This window comes from Hyaena hyaena, unplaced genomic scaffold (genome assembly GCF_003009895.1).
Source record: "Hyaena hyaena isolate Hyena2069 unplaced genomic scaffold, ASM300989v1 scaffold_554, whole genome shotgun sequence".
Classification (NCBI taxonomy): domain Eukaryota; kingdom Metazoa; phylum Chordata; class Mammalia; order Carnivora; family Hyaenidae; genus Hyaena; species Hyaena hyaena.
Genome location: NW_024081187.1, coordinates 299192 through 325971, shown reverse-complemented (window position 1 = coordinate 325971; position 26780 = coordinate 299192). Strand labels below are relative to the sequence as shown.

The 26780-nt window shown below is 37.6% G+C and overlaps 1 protein-coding gene across 1 annotated transcript in view; it reads right to left on the bottom strand.

Annotated features, from left to right (window-relative positions):
- Positions 1 to 24437, bottom strand: part of KHDRBS2 (KH RNA binding domain containing, signal transduction associated 2) — a 580108-nt gene extending 555671 nt beyond the window's left edge. Inside the window, exon 1 of the mRNA XM_039256034.1 lies at positions 24331 to 24437. Within this exon, the coding sequence (XP_039111965.1) occupies positions 24331 to 24421 (91 nt within the window). The 5' untranslated portion in view covers positions 24422 to 24437. The remainder of the gene's footprint in view (positions 1 to 24330) is intronic.
- Between the last annotated feature and the right edge of the window lie 2343 nt (positions 24438 to 26780).

Sequence of the window (26780 nt, the reverse complement as noted above, 5' to 3'; positions counted from 1 at the left end):
AAAACAAGCAATGTCTTTCATTACCACTCAAAGAAAATCAAATTAAATGGTAAGAAATAACTTTTATTTTTTTAAATGTTTTATTTATTTTTGAGATAGAGACAGCATGAGCAGGGGAGGGTCAGAGAGAGAGGGAGACATAGAATCTGAAACAGGCTCCAGGCTCTGAGCTATTCGTCAGCACAGAGCCCGATGCGGGACTTGAACCCACGAACCGTGAGATCATGACCTGAGCTGAAGTCGGACGCTTAACCGACTGAGCCACCCAGGTGCCCCAAGAAATAACTTTTAAAATCATATCTTTCCATCTGGTCCACAGGCAATCAGGGGAAAATATATAAATGTTGTAATTTATTCATTTTAATCCAATAAATATTAATTCTAAGCTCAAGACCACTATCTTGTATTTGGCGATACTATATTTGAATACAGGATGATATTCTGAAAAAACTTATCTAGCAGATTCTTCTCTATCCCGAGTCCACATAAATAGTTGTTGCAAGCCACAAGCACATACTAGGTGTTTTTCATTTGGAGCTTTGATACATTTATTCAAAAACTGAAAAAATTAAACTTCTCTACAGTTACTTTGTTTATTCTATCAAGAAGTGGTAAGAGGCATATCCAGTATTTAGATACAAGTATCTGAATAGCTCTGGAAATACAATGCTCTTAGTACAAGACATGAAATATGTGGACTCAGGGGTCCACTGTGCATTTCTAGCACTTGCCCTTTATCGATTACATCATAAAAGTAATTCCAGTTTTGTTATAACCAGGTAAATTAGCTTCCAGTGAAATCACATTAAAACACATCTGTCAGCCGTACCATTTGAAGTTATGTCACAGTGTTCATCTATCACTATCAGCAGAATAAAGCATTTTATATTAATTTGCAAATTTAAACAATAAAAGTAGAAAAAAGTTAAAAACTAAATTCTTGGTATGTAGCTTTTAAGAAAATTCACTGCAATTCATTAAACTTCATTTGGAATATAATCTAATACATTACGTGAAATTCTGAAATTCTAATTTCATGGGGTCGAGAAGCTTACTTTCAGCCAGGATTGTTTTATCACCTTTGTGTATTAGCATCTAGTACAGTGCTTGAATCATGGTTATACTCAATAAACATCTACTAAGTTAAATTATTAGAATACACTTAATACACAAAAGTACCTATACACATATGCACACCCCTGTTAAAATGAACAAACCTTAGTGGGGGAGGGAAGCTACAAATATATAGAAAATATATTTAGAATATTCTCTGGAGAGAAAATGTTCTCTAAAATCAAATATACATAAAATGGGTGCCTTAGTCAGCTTTACTGTGTCACACTGACATTCTATCATGCCTGCCTTTAAAACTTTCAGGCAAGCAAACAAAAAGCAAGAGATCAAAGTTTGACTAGGAGTATAAACACAAAACTTATATGAAACAAACCTGATATTCAGACACTGCCATGAACTATATCTGCCAAGAAAATTCAAAGAAAGAGCTCATTAGTAACTTAGAATTTTATATTTGCATTTTCTACATCAATTGTAGTAAGTATATTTTGTTCAACCTAATTTTAAAAAACACATCCAGTGGTACAAAATTTCCATAGTAAAACTATCTCTCGTTTACTTTCTAGCATAATTTTATAAATTATTCTTATAAATGTATAATTCAGCACAAGACATGGAATGTTTTTCATGCTTAAAGACCCAGCCTCTTCTTTAGGTATTTCACGGATCCAGAAGGATCCTCTGTTGTAATAACAACTCATTTTTTTCTATTATACAAATTATCAACTACATTATTATGTTGAAGTTTATTTATTTTGAGAGAGAGAGCATACACAAGCAGGGGAGGGGCAAAGAGAGAGGGTGAGAGAGAATCCCAAGCAGGCTCCACTTCATCAGTGTAGAATCTGAGGCAGGGCTTGATCTTATGAACCTTGAGATCATGACCTGAGCTGAAGTCAAGAGTCAGACGCTGAACTGACTGAGCGACCAAGCGCCCCTCAACTGTACTATTTTTTTTTTATTTAGACAGAAAAAAGTGTGCAAATGGGGGAGGGGTAGAGAGTGGGGAGAGAAACAGACACAAGTAGGCCCCCCCGCTGCCAGTACACAGCCCAATACAGGGCTGGAAACTCACAAACCATGAGATCATGACCTGAGCCAAAGTCAGATACTTAACTGACTGAGCCATCCAGACATCCCTAAATATTTTTTTAAATAAGAGTTGCTGCATACTGTCTCAACCAAATATTATCTACACATGATTAAGGTCCACTGCAGTGAAAACACATTACTTCTGTTTAGCAGAGTGATTCTTAATTCCATCTAGAATAATTATACCAATTGTTTTCATACTCTACCATTTTAAAATATTACTGGATCATTCACACCACTGTAAACACATACAGATTTTTCTCAACAATACTCTAGAACACAAAAATTTGAGAATCTCGTTTTACCAGTTACGTAACTAATGTTTCTTTTACTGACGAAACAGGACTTCTTAAAGTAATAACATCTGGCTATTAGGTTCTCCTGATTACTGTAAGGTTTTTTCCAGATGAGTAAAAAAAAAAAAAAAAAAAAAAGACTCCAAGGCAACCTGTTCCGCAGGAGTTTTATTGTATCCACTCTCGGGCGAGGTTCCGCGACTCCAGAGAGAGGAGTCAGGGAAGTCGCGCCTGAGGTTGGGCGGTGAGGGTTTTTTTTAAAGCTTCTTACTGGGGGTGAGTGAGGTCCAGATAACAGAGGCAGTCTCTTGGCTGGAAAGTCTCAGGCCGAAGGTTTCGGTTTCTTGTCTGTTTCTGTTTCGTTTCCCGCTGATGTCTAACGGTATGGGTGGGAAAGTCAACCATCTTTAAGAAATCTGTCACTCTGTGGCATCTTTGCCCTACCTCTCAGCCCCCCCAACAATTACCACTTCCTATTCAATAATTTACAAAAATGTGCACCAATCCTTATGTAAAACAACCTCTATTCATTTGTTTTATATCTATGCCTACAGAGTAATATTTACAACTAATTCATGCATTAAGTTGAGTTGCTCACAACTGAACAAGTTGGAAACTGCTTTAATTTCAGATTTAAAATCTGAGCCCTCAGGAGGAAAACCATAGGACATCACTGTCTATTAGCAAATAAAAGAACCAAGGGAAGATTTTTTTCTCAAAAAGTACAAATACATACTTACATACATAACGCAATCAGAAGACACCAACAATATACTATTTCTCATTTAAAGTAAATCTGACTTAATTTGACAACTTACTTGAATATCCAGCCAAAGAAATGAAAAGACAATGGGGCACCTGGGTGGCTCAGTAGGTTAGGCTTCTGACTTCCGCTCAGGTCATAATCTCACAGCTTACCAGTTAGAGCTCACATCAGGCTCTGTGCTGACTGCAGAGGCTGGAGCCTGCGTTGGATTCTGTGTCTCCTTCTCTATCTGCCCCTTCCCGCTTGCACTCTGTCTTTCTCTCAAAAATAAATAAACATTAAAATTTGTTTAAAAAGAAATGAAAAGATATTAACAATACATATTCTATTAATCAGGTAGTGAAAAAATCATTGATATATAAGAAGTCATTAAGTCACTGCACTTTTTTGAAAAAAATATTAGCTGGAAACTTGACTATGTTTCCTTTAAGTCCCATATTTTAATGTCAGTTTTAAAAATAATAATTAACAGTGTTTCAGGGACCTGCTCTCTTTGTAGGGACATGTCATGTCAAAACTCCTCATTTTTCCTCCCCGTCAACAAAAACACTAAGATCTAAAGAAATATCTCCCTATTTCTTTGACTCCATGCATTGTAATGTAGTCGTTATATTCATTTCAGAAGAATGACAGTTTACTTGTTCATATAAAGACCCTCAAATTCAACTTGATGGCTCTTCGAAGCTACACTTAAGGTGTGACATCACAAAAGGGCACGGGTTGGCCATTCCCTTTTCCTTTGCTGTCGTCTCCTTTCATATTCCTACAGAACTTTTTGAAAGAACTCACAGACCTGTGAACAGTTTCAAGTTACCTTACTCTCACTGTGAAATGTGAGGGTGGATTGGCTTTGCAATGACTGAGATAATTATAGTAGAAGTTTATAACCACACGCTTCTGATGGCCAATCTTGTCTTTTCCTTTTTTTTAGTTCATTATTGCCTTTATCATCTAATTTACTGAACCTATCTTTTTCTTATTCCTTCTTAGAAAAACTGAATCTTTAAATTGAAAAGGAGCTTAAGTGGCACTCAAGGTTGTACGGCCTTTGCAGAAATCCCACAAATATAATTTCTCATGACTGACAACTGAATAGGGAGTGTTTCAGGTTCCTGCTCTTACCCACGAACCAATCCCAACTACCTAATATGAAAATAAATTCTAAACACAATATATCCAGAGTAATCATAATAGGAAATTTGTACTTTGGCTAATATCAGTAAAGAGAGGATTTTTTTTTTTTTTTTTGAGAGAGAGAGAGAGAGAAAGAGAGAGAGCACGCACTTGCATGCGAGCACAGGACACGCAGAGGGAGAGAGAGAATCTTTTAAGCAGGCTCCATGCCCAGCGTGGAGCCTGATGTGGGGCTCAATCTACAGCTGTGAGATCATGACCTAAGCCAAAACCAAGGGCCAGACACTCAACCGACTAGCCACCCAGGCGCCCCATGAGAAGGGTATTTTTAAATGAGCTCGGGTTCACAAACTATCAGAGAACTAGGACAACAGGCATCCCTCCAAGTATATGTGGCACAATATATAGTAAAACATTAGACAGAAAATGAACTTAATTGATCGTGCCCAAACAATAAGTCATCAAATGATACGACCGTAAGGATAAAATGAACCACTGAAATAGCTGTCTACTGCACAACACCCGAGCTGAATGAACTGCTGTCTCCTCCCAACTACAAGCCAATTTAAGCTTCCACCTTGATGGGCAGAAATGCCAAGACTACTATACTGTGTGTGTGCAAGTGTGTGTATGTGTATACCCCCCCATGTCATCCATGCATGTACATACATGTGTTTATGTGTGTGTATATTTTTGAGACATATCATTAGTAGTGAAATTAAATAGACTGTTCTAGATTTAACGCATCAAAAAGCATCCAAAAGTATGGGATTTTTTTAGTAAGAAAGTTAATTGAGCGGGGTTTGAGAAAATGAATTAGCTAAATGCTATATTTTCAATTACATTTAGTTTAACCAACCTGAACATCTATAAATATTACAATAGTCAAACGAGAGACCTTGTGACTGTTCACAAAAATTCTTTTCTTAGTTTCTTTCTCAATTAGGAGTATCTTCTATTCACCTGTTCACTGCAGGCTTTCAGCTCCCAGCAGCAAATGGAAAGGCAAAGTGTGGCAATGGGCCTTTTGAAACCAAAAGAAAAGACTGTCACTCCCAAACTACCAGCTATTTCCCTTTTGAATACAAACATACTATTTGAAGTAATTCATTTAGCTTTTTCTAAAGGCACCTTGTATAACCTTGCAAGTGGTGATTTGTAATGTGGCAGGCTGTTATCAGGCAGTTACAATATTTTGCCTCAGTTCAATAAAGAGCAGCATTATTCTAAAGTTCATTCATATAGAAACATTTCAGAAGAGTTACTCTCCAAACCTAGTTCATGTTTATCAATGTGTTGTTTGCAAGGGCAGGAGGAGGTTGGGTAGACAACCATCTTCCTCCCTATTTAGTTGACTCTTTTCTAACTCAGTAGGCTTTCTTTCATGCTTTGTCTATCTGACATAGACAAAAAAAGGGATTAAATAACAACCCATTGCATTATAGCATCCAATGCACTGCAGTGTCTATGCTTGCCTGGCTCCCCTCATCCTTTTCAACTTCAAGGCACACCTGCCAAACTTCTAGCAGCCAGGGCCTATACATTTCCTGCCTAAGGGCTCTCCCTGGCTGTCAGAGCCTGCTTTTTGCCCCCAAGTGACAAGCGTGGCCTGTCAGGAAACTGATGTTCCCTAGGAGCTGCCTTCAACCAATAACTAATAGGATTTGGTGTAAATACTCTAGCACCCTCATCCTCAGCTTGTATATGTTTTACACCGGCTCCCAAAATTTTCCAGTGTGATTAACCATCAGTTGTCCGAACAAGTGATTTACTTAAAAAAAATTATGTTTTTGGCTGCCTTTCCTTCCTTGCCCATTTCTTGAGATCACCTCCAATTCTTAAGTTCTCCTCCAAAATAAATAACTTGGACTCCAATATTTGTTTCAAGGTCTATTTCTGGGAAAACAGCTAAGACATGAAGCACACAGCTATTGGTATATGTAAGTTTGGACTTAAATTTACCCAAAATGAATAGAAAGCAAATCTGAAATGCATATTTATCCTAACACACCATCAACAATGAAGATGTCAACAGAGAATAGGAAAAAGTGCTAACTGTAGCCTTGCCCATTTATTTCCATTTCTTAGGATTAATAGGGCTTGAAAAGAAACATTTTATTGTTTTATTTATTTTTTATTTTTTAAGTGCTTATTTATTTTTGAGAGAAGAAGTCAAAGTGCGAGCAGGAGAGGAGCAGAGAGAGAGACACACTCAGAATCTGAAGCAGGCTCCAGGCTCCGAGCTGTCAGCACAGAGTCTGACACGGGGCTCGAACTCACACACCGGGAGATCATGACCTGAGCCAAAGTCGGCCAATTAACCGACTGAGCCACCCAGGTGCCCTGAAAGAAACATTTTAAATAATGCTGTACATTCTATAAGCCTTTTTAACTTACATACAATTATTCATAGACTCACCAACATTCAAACAAACAAAGAAAAATGCTAACTTTTTAGAGACTAATAACGTTGCTTTGGCATTTTAGTTCATTTCAGTGCTGACAATTAGTGCTACTAAAAGTAAGTTTGTACATTCAGATCTTTATCTCAGGGTTTGCTTTTATGGGAACCCACCCTAAAATGTTACAAGAGATTCCTATTACCCTGGGACCAGCTCTGTTTTTCCTTAGTCAAAGTTACTTTAGTTGCAATTGGAGCAATCTTAAATAATTATCAGAAAAGTGCATAACTTGGAAAAATTCTGGGGTTTCTCAAGCAACCAAGGTCAGCTGGGTTCCTTTGTCTTTCTCAAAAGGAAATTCACACCTCACTAAGTAATCTGTTTTGTTCTGTGTAAAGATTAAACCTAGATTTCCTCTGTACTAGGACACGAACTGGTCCAAACTGGTTGGCTTCTTCCGCTTTTAATGCTAATTTCTCACCAGAAAGAGTTAGGTCACCACTCTTATCCATTTGGTTGTAGCCAGGTGAACAAGGATCTGTAACCAGAGCTCTGAAGGGATTGTGATTCTAAGAGAATATGGATCAAAACTGACTTAAAGAAGCCCCTAAAAACAATATAATACCAGTTATTAGGGACTGGAAAGCAAATTGAATTTAAAAAAGTTGTACTTATGGGGCGCCTGGGTGGCTTAGTCGGTTAAGCGTCCGACTTTCCGACTTTCGCTTAGGTCATGATCTCGCGGTTCCGTGGGTTCGAGCCCCGCGTCGGGCTCTGTGCTGACTGCCAGCTCAGAGCCTGGAGCCTGTTTCAGATTCTGTGCCTCCCTCTCTCTCTGACCCTCCCCTGCTCACGCTGTTTCTCTCTCCTAGAAATAAATAAAACAAAAAAAAAAATTTTAAAAAAAAAAAAAAGTTGTACTTATTTTTTCAGTTCTAATTGGGAGTGACCAAAAAGAGTTACTAATACTAAACATTAGATTCATCAGAGACTTTATTCCCTCTTATGCACCCAATGTGAATCTTTTATTTTCTTTATGTTTATTTATTTTTGAGAGAGAGGAGATTGCATGCACAGGTGCTTACATGCATGCACAGGGGAGGAGGTGGAAGGTCAGAGAGAGGGAGACAAAGGATCCGAAGCAGGATGCTCGCTGACAGCAGAGATCCAGATGTGGGGCTCAAACTCACAAACCACGAGATCATGACCTGAAACAAAGTTGGATGCTTCACAGACCAAGCTGCCCAGAAACCCCTCACCCAATGCAAATCTTAAACTGACTAATGTTGTAAGAGCTTGATACATATATAAAAAGACAGTTTATTTCATGGATTTAAGTATCTCTAGGGACTACTGTTTAATATAAATCATACATTCTAACATATTGGTCAGATAAATTGCAAAAGACATTTTCTTTCATGGTAACATAAGAAATTATCTTCTAATACTATGGAATTTTTTTAAATAAGATAAAAAATGAATATCCATAGGTCATCTAATCAAAACCTCCATTTTCAAGGATATAGCAATATATATCCCTTGGGAAAAACAAAACAGTTATTTTTTCCTTTTCTCACAACTTTCTGTAGGAGGTTGTAAATACCCCCATGGGAACACATTTCAGTACTTCACAATGCTATATCACCTGATGGCATCTAAATCCATTTTTATTCCTGTCCAAATGCAAAAAGAAATTGTCCACTGCATCCTAAACCCCACAACACGATCATTTTCCTTCCGGGAGTTGCCTTCCTGCCTATATAAACACACTTCCCCAAGAATTACCTTGTCAGATGCCAGGACTGATGTATTCTGTCAGTCTGGATCATTGTTAAATCTTTTTTTTGGTTATTAGTGTTGACATGATGAGTACCTACGTGTTTACTAAATGATAGTGGTTTGGTACCTGCTTTAGGGACTTTTCAGTCACTTATGCCCTTGGGCAATTTCAAAAACTTTATGTCACATTTCAGGGTGATAGCAATGCTGGCAGTTAATATGCTACTGAAGATGAAGGGATAATAAATGGGCTATCGTTGTGGATGCAGACATAGGCCTCCACTGTTCATCCACACATATATCTTTTTTTACCCAGGGTAAGGTTGTCAATTCTGTACAATATATTGTTTCAGTACAATACACTTTTTTCTTACAAAAATAGAAAGCATATAATTTATATGGCCTTTTTAAATAAAATATTTAATGTACACTCTTCCCTACTATTTTGTGATACTGGAACCTGCTTTGCAACTCAGGACAGTGCGACTGCTCAAGTTTCAATTTATCACTAGTGCTCATGACCACAAATACCTTCCTTCTTTACTGCTAGAATGCTATACCTGTCAGATACAGTAAACACCAAGGCCTCTAAGATGGTGAGTCTTCTCCTCAATTATAAGAAGAAAAGTGTATTCATATTTTCTTCAAAGATTCTATTTTAAATTCTGAAGAAAAGGCAAAAGTTTCATTAAGTTACATATAATTTTTTAACAATTTTTTTAACATTTCTTTATTATTGAGAAACAGAGACAGAGCATTAGAGAAGGGGAGACATAGAATCTGAAGCAGGCTCCATGCTCTGAGCTGTCAGCACAGAGCCCAACATAGTGCTCAAACCCACAAACTGCAAGATCATGACCTGAGCTGAAGTCAGACGCTTAACCGACTGACCCACCCAGGTGCCCCAAGTTACATATAATTTTAAAGTACATACAGACACACATCATGCTTAATAATTCTAAGGCAGTCATTATTTCCTTTTTTATTAGAATAAACACATGAAGGGTCAAAATTGTAAGGCAGTTCACATATACTTAAACATTAGGATCTTTATTTTTCTATATTCATGTGTTTAAACACTACACATGCGTCATGTTTACAATGTATCTTCAAACGCTTAAAGATGACAATGAGCAAAGGAAAACCTTTTCAGTAAATGATACTAAATCCTAAAAAAAACAAAAAACAAAAAACGGAAGCATTTTGACCCCTATCTTGATGCCATACAAAAAAATTACTTCTGATTTTACTTAAGGCTAAACCCATAAAACTTCCAGAAGAAAATATTGAGAAGACCTTTGGGACCTTGGGTAGGCAAAGATGTTTTAGAGGGGACACAAACAACACTAAGCATAACGGGAAAAATGCTAAATGATAAATAAGATTTCACCAAAAATTAGTAACTTCTCTTCAAAAGACACTTAAGAAAATTAAAAGCTAAGCCACATATTGGGAGAAGGTGTTTGCAATATAGACACTTAACAAAGGATGCAGAACCAGCACATACAAATAACTCCTACAACAATAAAAAGATCAACAATCCAATGAAAAATGTGTCAACATTCTAACCAATCATTTATAATAAGAGAACATATACAAATGGCCAAAAAGCACATGAAACATGCTCAACATCATTAATCATAAAATAAGCAAACTAAAGCCACAGCAAATCAGCACTTGAAACCACTAGGGTAACCGTTGTTAAAGACTAAGAACTTCACATGTTGGCAAGGAAGTGGCACAACCAGAGTGTTCATACATTATTGGTAGAGGAGTGAAAGAGAACAATCATGTAGAACACTATTTGGCAATCCCATATAAAAAGGCTAACTACATATATATATTCTAAGTCCCTGCAATTCCACCCCAAGTAAAGAGAACATATGTTTGCAAAAATATTGCACAGGCACATTCTTAGCAGCTTATTCATGATACACTAGCACTGAAAACAGCCCAAATGTCCATCTACAAGGCACTGCATAAACAAATTGTGACATACTTATACAATGGAACACTACTCTGCAAGAAAAAAATTAATTATTGATAAGTACAACAGTTTAGATGACTTTCAAAAATACCCTGAACGTAAGAAGTGTACGTAGTCTATAATTCCATTTATGTAAATGAAAGAACAGTAAAAGTAATCCATAACAGTAGAAATCAGAACTATGGCTAGTATAGGAAATGAAGATTAATGGGAAGGGGATGTAAGGAAAGCATCTGGACTGATGGAAATGTTCTCTATCATGCCGAGAGTACTGCTAATACAAGATTACAAAATTATCAAAAGTCATTAAATTGTATACCTAAAAACTGCATTTCACTGTTCATAAAATTTGCCTCAATTTTTAAAAGTAAGCAAACCAGGGAAAGTGGGATAAAGAAAAGAATCTTTCCTGATTTCTGACATTGGATAAACACTGCACATACTCTTGCACAGGATTCATGAGATGATTGGTTCATCTACGACATAATCGACAAGAGCCCGTTTATTTGATAAATGAGGAAATACAGGTTCAAATTTAGAAATCTGCCCACAGTCGGGGCGCCTGGGTGGCTTAGTCGGTTAAGCGTCCGAATTTCACTTAGGTCATGATCTCGCAGTTCGTGGGTTCGAGCCCCGCATCGGGCTCTGTGCTGACTGCCAGCTCAGAGCCTGGAGCCTGTTTCAGAGTCTGTGACTCCCTCTCTCTCTGACCCTCCCCTACTCATGCTGTCTCTCTCCTAGAAATAAATAAAACATTTAAAAAAAAAAATTTAAAAAAAAAAAAAAAAAGAAATTTGCCCACAGTCAAAAGTGACCAAGTAGCAGATCTGGGACTCAATCACTAGTATTTTGACTTCACTTGATGTGTTCTTTCTACTATAACAGTAGCTCTCAAACATGTTTTACCACATTCCAGAGTAAGAAGTACAATATAAACACACACATGATAAATGTTTCCAAAGGAATGTTGAACCTTAAAATTGATAATTCAAATTTTGCATAAGCACATGTACCCTTTCAGGTCCAACATACCCAATATTTCTTTTGGTCTGAAACAAACCTATCAAAAATAATCCATGTATCTTTTCACATTATAATGTCACTCAGTATAGAGAAATGCTCATACTACAAGCTTTAAGGATTTTAAGAGTACAGTAGATTTAGACATCCATTTCATGTTCACTGTGGATTATAGCTTCACTGATTAGAACAAAAGTGTTCAATTCTTATATTGTTGTTAGAATCACAAATTCAAGGAGAAAGTATATCAAGAAAGTGGCAATGGTCAACAAAGTCATATTGCCAATAAGTCAATAAGAACTGTCAAAGAAAAAAAAATAGATGCATGCAATGGATTTGGGATAAGGAAGGACTCAAGTTTGATGTCTTAGAAAAGGAGTAGGAATTAATTTGACAGTTTTTGATATGAGATGTAGTTTTGTATAAGGATGTTTCATGTAACACTAAGCGATAGAGCAAGGTGGAAGCAGAAGGAATGGAGAGCAGTCTAGGAATCGCATTATAGTTTCAAGTGAGCAAAAGAAGTAATAATGCTTGGCTGTCATTTTCTTGTTAGTTTAGAACTATTAGTGTCTTCATTTTACACTTGAGGAAAAGAGGCATATGGAGGTTAAACTAATTCACCCAAAATAATACAGATTTTTAATTCTAGGAACAAAATAGAACCCAGGAAGTCTAGTTCCAGTATCTATGCTTTTAACCACTACACTTAAATATCTCCTTTATATACATTAAACCATACGAAATTGCTGGGGTTTAGGTCAAAATGATTCAATATAATTGATTTCATGTGGTTCAACAAATTAATTACTCCTAGCTCTCCTCCTCAATGAAATTGAAGTTGTTTAAAAGAGTTTTCCAACCTCATTCTCTCACAGTCTCACTATTCACTCTCAACCTGAAGAAATTTGGGATTTTCTCCAATACCTTTCTCAATTTGTTCTTTGTTGCCAAATCCACTAGAAATGTTTAATCTTTGCTTTAATTGGCCTATCTACAGCACTTGAAAATATTAACCAAATCCTTCATCATTCCAATACTCTACTTACCTGACACTGAACTTACTTGCTCTTTCCTACCTATATTCCAGAAAACTCCTTTTAGTGAACTTTGAAGACTACTTTTTTTTCTGTCTCTCCTTACGTGCTAACATTCCTCAGGGTTTTATCCACACTCTCCTTCCTATTGGACTCCTATGTTCTCCCCCTTGGTGGGCTGCAAGGTCAATTTAGGTGTAAATGCTAATGAAACCATTACAGGTAGCACAGATCTTTCTCCAAACTCAACTCTTCAAGTGTATTTTCATGCCTTTTGATGTATATCCAACCAAACTTAGCATTAACTTCCTTTTAATTCCTATCTTAGTAACCCATACACCTTTAAACCATTGCCCAACTGACAGCACCATTACTAAGGAACAACTCAGACAACAGCCTTGAACACCCTTTATTTTTCATCCCTTCTATGCAATTCGATCCTTTTTATTTTACTTGCTAAATTTCTATTAGTTCTGTCTACTTCTTCATGTCTGCACCTCATTACCTGAACTCAAGTAACCATAACTTCTCTCTCCATGGTTGCTGCTCTAGCTATCCGATGGCCTGCCCATGTCTTCTAGCTGTTGAATTCATTCTCCAATAGTGCAGCCACATTATGCTTTAAATGAAACTCTGACATCACACTGGCTTTTTTTTAAAGTCTTTAAATGATTTACTTTTCACATTACTTTTCGCATAAATCTAAACTTCTTAACAGCTTCCAAGGTATGTGTAATAAGTCTCTACTCTTCTCTTTAGACCCACTTTTCTTGATGCCTTCTCTTTTAGTGTATTTTCCAAACATACTTACTCTTTTGGATCTCTGGACCCAATTCCAAAGTTGGGGAGTCGGGGTGGGAGTTCCTTCCCATACAACACAAACAATTTTGACAGTATAACCAGAAATAATATCAGATTCCACAGGCTAGGGGTTCAGTCCTAGAAGACTTCCCTCCGCACTTCAGACACCAAGCCCAAGTTGTTACCTGTACTTTTGACTGACCAGTTATAGAGTGGAGATTCCAATCATCCCTTCCTTGAACTTCAGATGCCAGTCACAAATCTAGGTTGCTGCTTACACATCTAACCGACTGACTGTAACCAGCGGTTCTCATGGCCTCAAGCATTAATTTGCTAGAGCAGCTCACAGAACTCACAAAAGCATCATTGTTACTAGATTAGCAGTTTATTACAAAGGATATAGCTCAGGAACAGCAAGGTACAGGGAAAGGGCACAGAGCTTTTCCATATTATCATTTAGTTCAGTGCTCTCCCCAAATCTCCATGTGTTCACCAACCAAGAAGTTCTCCGACCCAGTCCTTTTGGATTTTTATGGAGGCTTCATTACATAATTAAATCATTGGCCACTGGTAATTGATTTGACCTCCTTCCTGTCCCCTTCTGGGAGGTGGGGAACTGTGGATAGAACTGAAAGTTACAACCTTCTAATTATGTGATTGGCTCTCCTGACAACCAGCCCCATTCCTTAGGTAGGGTTGAAAAGCCACTCATTAACATAACAGAAGACACCTTTGTGGCTATGCTCACTTAAATTTCAAAAGTTTTAGGAGCTCTGTGAAAGAGAAGAAGAAGACCAAATATGTATTTCTTATTTTAAAGCAAAGTATCACACTTATATTATGCCTGTTCAAATAAATGTTCTCTTTCTTTTCAGGATTTGCAGATGCTGTTTGCTGTACGCATGTATACTTCTCCAAAATCCTTCTTCACTAAATCCTGGCCATTTGTTTGTCTGTAACTCTTGTTCCCTCCTCAACCTAAATGTAAGTCTCAGATGGTAATACAGACCACAGATAATTAAAAAAAAAAAAAAAAACTGAACCAAGTCTGTACTGTTTTTCATTGACTAACCATGTCTAGTATATGCTTAACACACACACACACACACACACACACACACACACTCTACTTATTTTACTCAATGAGAAACCATTTAGCTTATTACAATTTACTCCAAACACTTACCACTTCCATCTAACTCCATTAAGTGGCTTTTAATTATCATAATGCTTTATTCTACCAGATTTTTCTTATGTGGATAGGACACAATTTCCAATCTTTCACTAATTTCAGAATACTAGCTTAATGCATAGCTGTTTATCATTCTGAAGTCCATTCCAAAACAATGTCATATAATAAAATGCCATCTGCCTCAGCACACCAAATGTTCTATCATCTTCACATAATTCCTTGAAGGCCGTCTCTTCGACCAGATCTTGGATGGATAAAAAGGCAGAGTTTCTAGTTTTGGGCTTCCAGAAAGAAATTCTTAGACTCTGTGGAGACATGGATGGTACTTAATTTAACACTTGATTAAATTTCTGATTTAAATAACATTTAGGTGCCTAAAAACATGTAAGAAATGTATTCTATTATGTATTTATCCCTCTACTGTTTGCATTTTATAGTCTTCTTTTATACAATGAGTGTATCGCTGCATGTAAATCAAATTTCTAATCAATCAAATTATTAAATTTCCCAGAGAAAATTATTTTAGAGGAAACAATAGATTCTACAGTAAGAGTTATTTAGCTCTTCAAAAAAGTTTTTCAAACCATGTTTTTGGTATTCCCTTAAGCAAGTAATATTCTTTAATATCGGTTAATGCTTCAATGTTTGATGGCTTCTTTTTGACACTCTTTTATACTATAAGTAAACATTTATTTAATCTCTGACTTATTGCTTAAAAAATCCAAATTAGAGTATGCTAGCCTCTAATCGGCCTCTTTATCTTTCTCCAAATTATAGGTACAATATTACCTGCCTTTGGGATATAATGTGAGGAACTGAACCAGGGTGGATGTTCAATGAAAGTATAACTTCAGTCATCCCTTTCTTCTCAAATTAACAAATTCCTTCTCCTTCAGCCTCTTTACTGAGTTTCTGTCACAGAGGCTCCCTCTTCTGAGTTGTAGCCAGGGCCCATCATTTTCTGACATACAATTCTAAGAACCTGCTAAAAATATCTACACTCTAGAGAAAACACATTCATTCTGCTTTTCTATTAGAAGAGTAAAATCTAATCTTTAATATTTTAAAGGAAATGGGCATCAATTGTGCCATTTCTGATAACAGTGTAATAATCCTAACCAATCTGTTTCAAAGTTATTAAATCCTAAAACCTCGGAACCTATAGATAACATTTTAATCAAGCCATGCTGCTGAGTTATCTGTTTCTGACCACATGTGAAATCTGCTCACTTACAAATTTTAAACAAAACCAACAGCGACTCAAGACACTAAGAGAGGACCTATAGATATTCTTTCTCCCTAGAAGAATTCGGCAAATGTAAGCAGTTCTCTAAAAGACACAGAAAGAAAAAATGTCTCAGCAAATCACACAAAGTTCTCCAATCACTTTTTGGACTCAAAAAGGGGGGTGTGATAGAAAACGGGTCTCCTATTCCTTGCCACCTCATCACCAAACTCCCTCAGAAAGCACAGTGAAAATAAGAAATTCAGAAAAGTTTGGCTATCTCAATCTTTAACCCAATTCTGTACTTTGGAAAATCTCCCCATTTATAAATTTACTGACCTTTCATATATTATACTTACTTAAGAACTTTGTGACATAATTCATTCAATACTTGCATTCAGGAACATACTTAAGAAGTTAATCAGACCATGCTGATCTCCTAGAAATAATTTGTGTATTAATATCTGCGCTTCCATCAAAGCCTGACTAAAGTTGTGTCTCTTTCACAAGGGGCCACGTGGTGTCTCTAAAGCAAGAAAGCCTGGGGTTCAGATTTACAATTTATCTGCCCTGTGACTTGAGATAAATTGACTTCTCTAATTCTCAATTTTTCTCATTTGTAAAACAAGGATAATGGTAATAACTATCACATAGGCTTCGTGGGTGAACTGATCGTGGTAATGCATGTGAAACGTCCAGCTTAGTGCCTGACAAAGGAGTAATCTCCCAATAAATGTTGACAGCAGTGACAATGATGATGAAGAAAAAGAACCAATGATAACCATGACCCATAAGAGTCATGATCTTCTTTGAATTCCCATGATATCACTGGTTTGTAAAACCTAGCAGATTTTCCCGTACACTGTTATTTATATCCTATGTATATGTTGAATCCCACACAGATTACTTAAAAACCAATAAATTAAATATCCAATACCTCTTCAAATACCAAAAGCATATTTTGCAGACAAGTGTTACCAACACAGCAAATGGCATGTGTGATCATGTAATTAAATGTAGTAGAGTCCTAACCCAATGGGATTCATCCCACACACTAGCTAAACTATAATGGTATCTATAGTATATAGCCTAAAAATGTGTTATTCTGATGTTCTCGGATGTTTATTATCTCTCTCTACTGCAGAATCTTTTTGGAGATAGTGTTCAAGAGGCAAAGGTAGGCAAAGGTAGGCAATGAAGGATATGCTACAAAGGACTTTTTTCCCAAAATCGTTAATAATGATTGAGCAACAAGATGTTTGGCTATGATTTCTCAAGTTTTTAACAAATAATACATGCAATCATATTTATTAACAAAACATACAATACTGAGAAAATGAAGAAGTTGTATAGCACAACTGTTTGCTAACATTAATTTGGGAGATCAGTTATTAACCAGTATTTTGTTACTTTTAATAAATATTTCCATATCACACTTATTTTATTGAAAGTATTTGAGAAAAGGGATCATTTTTCATTCTCTGAAAATGTTAAACCTACATTGTTTATAGCTTTAAAAAACAAACTGGTGTCAGAATATAATTCCAATTAAAATACATTTTTTATATATTCAGAGAATAAAAAAAAGATCAAGTCAGGTGACAAAGAAGGTATAAGAAAAGCAGGCGCTACTACACAGTTCTTTCCCACAGTTTCTAAAAACTACCCCTAAAACTTTTTCCCTTTCTATAGTTGCTATAGGAACCAGGAGTTGCAGTCTAGATTGTATATTCAAACAGAAACTAAGAATCATGGGGGCGCCTGGGTGGTTCAGTGGGTTAAGTGTTCAACCTCAGCTCAGGTCATGATCTCGCAGTTCATGAGTTTGAGCCTCATGTCGTCAGGCTCTGTGCTGACAGCTCAGAGGCTGGACCCTTCAGTTCTGTGTCTCCCTCTCTCACTATCCCTCCCCTGCTCAAGCTCTGCCTCTCTCTCTAAAAAATAAATAAACACTTAAAAAAAAAAAGAAACAAACCAAAAATAGGAACTAAGAATAATGATCAGATCTCACTTTATGTCCAGTTTCACATATCCTGTCACAAAGTTTCGTTGAAATAAGGTAAAGAAAAATATTGTCCGCGTTATCCAGAAGGGTTTATCCTGGTCATGTTCATCATTATAAATGTAATTAATGAAATATGAATGTACAATGCGTTCACAAGAAAATTCTACAAAGAAATAAATTTAAATTCACAAATGAGTAGGGCCTGGGTATTACATATAAAAATAGAATATTCTTTGAAAGTGAGGTCAGGTGTATGCTTCTTTATTCACATAGTAAACTTCCTCTAGGTTTTTTCTCCATTATAACCCCACACACTGCACATAGGTATCTTCCTCCACAGCCTTGCAAGAATTATTAACCTGTTTCTTTGTTATTTTTTCTAGGAATACCCACAGGAACCAGGGAGGGAGGATACTTGATAATACTTGTTTTGCAGACACTAGTGCAACACACCAGGACCCCCAGACGGAGTCCAAATGTCCAAAACAGCACACAGTCTCAGAAATTTTGAGCCTCCCCTTGTCTAGAAGCTTCAAGGCCCATCCAGTTCCTGCCCTAAGCCACACAAACCTTCCTAGCCCCCAGAGTCCCTGGGCTCGAGATAGGGCAGATTTGGGACCGATCCCCTGCCTTCTCTGAGAATAAACTTTGTCTGCTTTAACAGGGTAACTCAGAGGCTGGCTTACTGCGATCAGACACACAAATCTGACTTCAGGGTTCAGTAACAAAAGGAGGAAAAAACAAGCAGGCTGGCTAGGTACCACAAGACCCAGGGATGCGACAGGAGTAGTTCCGTACGGTTTTTTGTGCCTCATATGCACCAAAGTAGGTACTGGAGAAGCTCACAAACTAAAAAGTCAATAGGAGCAGACAAAAAGAAAAAAAAAAAAAAAGCCTCAAGAAAAGCCTGCTAGCCAAAGGACTAGAAAGAGAGCAACTAGCAAGAAGGAAAATTTTTAGACAAACATCTTTCTCTAGACAAACAATTCAGAAAAAAAAAAAACAACAGTGTCTCATGTTCACCTCTGTCAGGAAAGGTTAATAAGCAGGGAGCTAGACATCCAGCCTCATCCAACTGTAAAGAGATATGTTTTCCCCTGTGGCTGGAATCAGAAAAGACTAGATGGGGATTAGGGACTTCATTCCCACCCACAGTAAGGATGCCTCCTGCTGTAGCAGCAGAGGCCACAGGGAAATCCTGGATTTCCACACTCACGAACAGTAACAAGGCACCCTTCTCCCTCCAGGCCAGGGTGGTATGAGAGGTGTCCTTCTGCTGGAATTTTCATGCTCCTGCAGGAATGAAGCCTCCCCGCCACTACTGACGTCCCTGGAGACCACATAAGAAGCAGGAACAAGATGTTCCTCCCCTTTCTGGCCAGATGGTATCAATGATGCCTATTTGGGGAGCCTGGACTTTCACCTCCACCTCCACGTATGAAGACGATGCCCCCTCTCCCTCTGCCGGCATGGTGTTAGAGGAAGCCTGGCAGAAGAGAATATAATTAAAATGTGTGACATGGTCAAACTTTGATTTTGAGTGAATCACTGGCAGCACAGTTGGGAAGAGGAGAAGAGGGATAAAGGATGTTGAGCGCAAGAAACAGAAGAGTAAATCCAACAGCACTGTAAAGCCTGGAAGTTAAGGCAAACCCCAAGAAATGGGAAAAAGACCAACAGTGGAAAATGCAGCCAAGAGACCTTATAAGAAGTCAGAAAACTTTTATTGGATTTGGCAATTAGGAGATGATTCTGTTTCCAGGGTCACTGGTTTTAGGACAATGATGAGGAAAGAAGCCAGAATGATGAGTTTTGAAGAGGTAAACTCCAAAATATTTTATCTTTTTTAAGTTATTCAGATTGGATCATGCCCACAGGCTGCTACAATAAAAGAATGGGTAGGGAGGAAGAAAGTGGAGATATTGAAGAAGGGATAGAACTATAGAACAAGTCTTGAAGACAAGATGAGCATTAGGAAGAAGGATACTGGTGTACGTGAGTCAGCCTAGAACAAAAAAGACACATTTCACCTTCTGGGAATGAAAGATAGTAAGGAAGATAATGGAAAATTTTAGGTGATAGGCGGTTGAAAAACATCACAAGAGATAAATCCATTTCCTACTAAAACAGAGGATGAAATCGGCTGCCAAGAGTGAAAGACCTGTGGGTTTATGACAAGGCCTGGGGAGGTTTGGAAATACCCTAGAAAGTCCCGGGATAAGGGCTACTCAAGCACAAATAAAGCACTGAATAAGTGACCAGTGACTGAGGGGACATGATATTTTAAAAAACCTTCACTGGAATGGTTTTTTCATAAGATAATTTATTTTAAAATTTGGTCTGTGAGATCAAATTTCACTCAGCAGTGATTCAGAGAGTAAAAGCAATGCTTATTTTCTGACAAAGTCAAGTATCAAGATGAGGTCAAGTCCTTAAAATGTTAAGGAAAATCTTAAAAGCGTCATCTTATATTTGTGTAATTTCTGTTTATGTTATTTTTGTATAAAAATTCTATTTATGTTTGTATAAAATATGGTTTATATTATTACAAACAGAACTGTTTTAACCTTAAAAGACCCATGGGTGGTAGAAACTTTAACTGAAAATCAAAACGATCTCGGGGAGCCTGGGTGGCTTAGTCGGTTAAGCGTCCGACTTTCACTTAGGTCATGATCTCGCAGTTCATGGGTTCGAGCCCCGCGTCGGGCTCTGTGCTGTCTGCCAGCTCAGAGCCTGGAGCCTGTTTCAGTCTGTGACTCCCTCTCTCTCTGACCCTCCCCTGCTCATGCTGTCTCTCTCTCTCTCCTAGAAATAAATAAAAATATTTTTAAAAATATTTTAAAAAAAAAAGAAAATCAAAACGATCTCATCATTCTTTTTGCCAATTGTTGTTTTTTTATTTAAGAAACATAAGCCAGATTATCCCAAATGTATTAGGAGAAAAAAAGGGGGTTACATTAATCAAAAGGAAAGTCATATAAATATTTTTTTTAACAGAAGCTAGTTTTAGACATTACACCGATACCTTTCCTTAATTTAAGAACTCTCCATGCTCTGTGGAAAATATTTTGAGGAATACAATCTAAATTAAATAATAATCCTTATTGAGAATCTACATGTAGTTAAGTCACTGCAAGTCAGCATTTGTGATAAATATTATTTCCAGTTTCTCTCGTGGTTTTAAAGGTTCATTCTATATCTACAAACATGAAAGCCAATCCTAGATGGAAGGTCAAGCTTTTCACCCAAATTTAAAAATAACACCCAGTGCTTTTAATAAAAACATTTTAACTGGTGGGATATTTGGCGATATTTGACTTCCTCATTTGATGAGTCAACCAAAACAATGATGAATCTACCAATATCTGTGAACAATTCAGGTTAGGAAATCTTGCAAACCAGAGAACTTTGTAATTCTAATTAAGTCTGGGACTACAAAGAAAACTATACATCATCTAGTCCAATTCCTTAATTTCAGAGACAAAGAAACTGGGCCTGGAGGATGGGAAGTTTATCAACATTCAGTTTAGGCAAAAGTGGAATTAAAATCCAGGTATCTGGATTCACAGTTTAGTGCACTTCCCAGAAGTAGCATAGATAGAAATAACCTCAACTAATTTCATCTGGCAAGCAAATTCCGAAGCTGAGTGGAACTTTAAGGATCATGCTGAGTTTGCTGTTTTATCATATTTGAAAGCACCTTCCATAACAAATGGATAATTAAACAATATTATAATCACAGGAGGAAAGTTATATTAGTCAAACATTATAAGCACTCTTCAAACTGTATTATTCAAGATCTTTGCTAAGTAACAATCAAATACATAAAATGTATGGGTTCTTCCATTAGCTTTATATTGAAAATACATAGCAGAAACAAGTGAAATAAACTGAACTATAATCAAAATAATTAGAATAATTAACAAACTACTACTTTTAACTCCATGGTCTTGTGAAGTAGTTGCAAATGAGCACTGATTAGCATCGCCAATCAAAAATGCAAAACAAATCACTGTGAAAGCTCATTGGTTTACATCACTGACCTTATACATATTAGCTTCCAGAAAATCATTCCAAAGAACTGAATCATCTGGATCATTTTTATTGCTCACTCAGTCTTGAGACTGTCTGCACAGTACTGACTGAAATGTACTTCAGTGTGCACCTTCTCTCCAAATGAATATCTATGTCAGGTTTATTTATAGCCACTGCCTTCAATCAGTGCATTTCCAGGTAAGAGAAATAAAATCATCTCAACATATTCTCCTATAGAGATCTGAAACAAAACCTGGAAATCTTGGCAAATGGCCTTTGAAAAAACAACAAAAGATCTATAATGTAAAGTGTACATTAAGATTTATTAGAGATTCCAAAGGATACTCATCTTTTACTCTTCAGTAAGTACATATAAAAAACTTCAAGTACAAATAAAGAATTCATATAAAACTTATGCATCTTTTTTGCATATCTCTTTATATACTCCGAGATTATAATCATCACTTCCTCCATTCTCTTTTCCTTATTATGATTTCTCTGAAATTTGAACACCTCTCTTTGTTTCTTACTTAGATATTTTTCTATTTAAGAGCTTTTTCCTCCTTATTCTTTACAAAAGCAGGACATGCCTCCCCCTGCTGGGAAAAAATTAAATTACAAGGCACGCTGGAACACGTTCCTAAATAACAAGAAATCAAGTTCCTGAGAAAGATAAAATGTTAAGGAACCAAGGGCATAGCCTTTTCTGACTGTTTCACCAGCCACAGAAATACTTATGTACTCTACTAAGAGTTTCTCATATGCACTTCTTTATTTTGGCAATTTTGAAACGTACAGTAACTCCACTAACTCTCATCAATGACTGATGAATTAATCATTGAGCCTGCTGTCCCAAAGAGAACTCCAATTAGCAGGTCAGAGAAAATGATCAATTCCAAACTTTTTTTTTCATTTTAAAGACGTTATCAGCTTAATAAGGACACTTCTGGAAGATATACTGAAATACATGATTTGAGAAGGCTTAATTACATTTTCAATCATTTTAAACATTCTTAATTTAAGCATTTATTAACTCATTATTTTTCAATATTCCTATTATTTTATGCAGTCATCTTTACTTTTAATGTCAAGGGAGAGTTTAATTTTTAAATTGACTTTACTTTTCACCTGAATTTCTAGCTTTTTCATTCAGTAACCAAGAAAGTAGTAAGCATCATTGCTTTTTACCTTTCCAAATCCTCTAAAAAACTAACTTGTTCCTTGAAAAGCAGTTTAGCTATTTCACATGTTCAGGATTTTAATTATAAATCTTTTCTTAATTGTTTAGTATGCAAAATTGAAAAACTACCTTACAATTTACTGTTGTGATAAATAATACTCCGTCAATAAAATATTTAAACAAACCTAATGGCTATTTGAGTCATACATGGAGAATTACAATTTTTCCTTCCATGTACAACTAAGTCTCAAAAAAGAAAATATTTCATTTAATGCTGAAGGGAAAGGGAAGAGGAAGTTGGCACTTTTAGTTTTGCTATAGGTAAGTCTATAACAACCTAAGCTACAAAACTGCATTGTAGTCAATTTGATGATGAAGCCATTCATTATTAATGAAGCATTTATTAAAAAAAAAAACTGGAGTTGTTTTTAAAAAGGCATGTGTAGATTATTACAGATACTGTGTCTTTAGCAGATAGATGGCATTATTTCAAGATGAATGGAGTAATTGGGCGAATATTTCTGTCATACAGAAGTTTGTGTGTGTGTGTGTGTGTGTGTGTGTGTGTGTGTGTGTTTAAACAATCTTTCAGAGCAACACAAAAGACAAGACATATATGTTCCTCTGGGAATGAAATCTTTAACATTACAGGTACACAAAAGAAAATGCACACTTGGTAAAACAGCTGATCAATTGTGGAGTGTTCCCAGGGGCCAGTATCTCGCAGAGCACCCAATCATCACACTTCAAATAAATTGATAAGCACTTTAGCCTTTGCTACATTCACAAACATTGATGAACACGCATAATTTCATCTATGTTAATTCTAAGTCTCTCCAGGGGAAAGGTTCTATTAGATAAAGGGTATCAAAATCACTTCCCAAATGCAACAAAAAAATAAAATAAAATAAAAAATAAATGCTGATTTGTAGCTAAGAAGCTCTTAGAACACTACAATGATCACCATTTACTTCCAAACTGATTTCCTTTTCCTCTGCAAAGTGAAAATATCCCTGTTGACCGCGCTACACTTTATGGTTTCTCCATCAATGATCCTAACAGGTCACATCACCACTGCCATTACATCTCGTAGCTTTGGTCTTCCCCCAAATTAAGACGTAGAGAAGGAGCACTGCTGCCCGCCCCAAGAACGGGCTCTGTCCGCCCGAGCTCCGAAGCGAGCATCTTCAGGGGACAGTTTCGGCGAAGGAGACAGGCGTCCCTCCCCAACTTCACTCCCCTACCCAAGCCGCGGATGAGATGGGCGGCCAGTGATTTGTGCCCATCTGTGAGATTAAGTCCTACCTTCCGCCAAAAGGCGCGATGCATGTACAAAGGATGGATCCAGGCTATCTTTCTCTGCCATCAGCTCAGGCAAATATTTCTCCTCTTCCATAGCGCGGACTTCGGACCGTCCCCGGGCGAAGCGCAAGGTTCCGCTCGCTCGGACGCAGGGTCGCCGGGCAGCGCCTTGCTCCGCGCTGCTCCGCCTTCGCCGCGGCGAGGGGACCTCCGCGCGTCCTCACTGGCCCATGCACCGAGGGGCTGTGACTCCCGCCGTCGGGCTGCGCGGCCCCGCGCCCACACCTGCGGGTCCCTTCCGTCGTCCCCAGCTCGCGCCGAGCCCCGGCTCACACCACCGGCCTTAACTGGGGAGGCGGGAACCGGGCGCGTCCCACCTCCGCCAACCGTTCATTGGTGGTGGCGCAACGAGAGGCCGGGCCCCCGCGCAAGCTGCGGACCTTCATTGGGCCGCGCGGCACGTCGGATCGCCTGACTGGCAGGAGGCAGCTGCAGAGGGGAGGGGAGCGCAGAAGGTGCAAAAGCTTTCTTCTTGCAGCCCAGGCTTTCCCTGGTTATTAGGCATGCCCAGTTGTGTGGAGCACTGTGTCTTCGGCTGAGGTGCGGAGAAAGGAGAGAGCGGGAAAAGCACCCATTTAGCAGAGACGCTCAGGTCCAAGACAGCAGGGGAGATGAAGATGAAGAGTGAGCGGCTGAGGGAATGAGAAAGCACCAAGGAAAAGTATCAGGAAGGTAGACGCGACTTCACCTGCGTCCCTAAGGTACAGGTGTCCCCCTCTCCACCGTGCAGCAGACGCACTCCAGTGTGCAAGAATCAGCAGCGCACCGGGTCTGGAAATATCATGAAGACTGCTTGTGGTCGGCGGCTGATGTTTCCAATGAGCCTGACCTACATCTCCGAGACGCAGTAGGATGTTCATTGATAAACAAAGCGGCTCTGGGGCGATATTGTACAGCAACATGCTTCCAGTGTACAATCATTAGGGTATTGACTTAGTTCTGCTTTCCCTCCCATCCATCCCTCCACCTCTAATCCCTATCTATCGGAGACGTTCTGGGAGGGACCTGAATTTTAAAACTAAAAAGCAATATAATCAGTTAGCCAGAGTTTGTGAAGGAATTGGGAAGACAGTGGAAGAAGGAGGAGACCAGAAAATAGATAGGCACGGTTGCTGGAATTTCCCCCTTTCTCCTTATTTTAGATGTGACAGTGTGTTTCACCAGGTGCTGTGGCTGAGCTACTTTGTACCTATCCCACCTCTATTTAAAGGAGAGTTTAACCCTGAAGGTATCACCAACACTGGAAGCAGTGCCCATCCTTCTCTTAATAATGGAGCCTGAAAATGCAGCTTGCATGCTTTAAGTGTTACAAAACAATTTTTCCACCGTGTCTTTTCGTATACAATCATTTTCCAATTTGCCTCTCCTCCACTGCTTTCAGGGTAGAAGAATGGGGGCTAATTTTCCTACAAATAAAGCATGCTAAAACTTTTCCCAGTTTTCCTACTGTATTCAAATATTTTCCTCATTATTTTTCAAGATAAGGTTGGGAGAGTATCTTCACTTATATAATATTTAAAACCTCAATGTCTCTTCACATCATTATCTCACTTTGTCTTGACAGAAGCAGTCCAAAAAGCATGGTATGAGTATTGCTTTCTCCCTTTTAAAGGTATGGGAATGAAGGCAGAGACAGAGAAGTTCTTTGACCCAGAAGTAACGAATACACTCTCCTTGGCGCCATCCATGTTCATCTCACCCAGAAGCTGAGTGTATGCTACCATGGGGCCATGGTAAGGGGATATGTGGCTAACAAATGTGATAGGACTGGTAAAAGTTCATGGAGTAAGCTGTGGTAACTTTGTGATACCAAAGTTCATGATGCTGATAATTTTGTTTTTTGACAATAGGAAAAAAAAAGTCACATTTCTTTAAGAACCTTTTTAAATAAAGAACTTACCCATGTTAAAACCAAACACCTTAAAATAGTCTGTGCTCCCAAAATGTTGTTTCTCTAGCCCTATAAAAGCATCTTGTGATAGAGGGATGAGCGAGATGCATGAAGGTAGTCAAAAGGTACAGACTTGCAATTATAAAATAAATAAGCTCTGGTATATAATATATAGCCTGATGACTGTAGTTAATAATACCATATTATATATTTAAAAGTTACTAAGGGATAGATCTTAAAAGTTCTCACTGCAAGAAAAAAAAATGCTTAAGTCTTATAACTAGTTAACGCTAAATTTGAGATTAAAATTTGAGTCCATTTAGCTCCGGATTGCACTGCTTTAGTCTACCTTTCTGTACATTTAATATATTTAAGTGTACATGCATTCAATAAGTGTTTTTGAATATCAAAAAGAGCCTAGCGTATCAGAAAGATTATTTTCTAATGGGAAAAGAAAAATAAAATTAAATACATAAGAGAACTGGTAACTAGTAATTGCTGG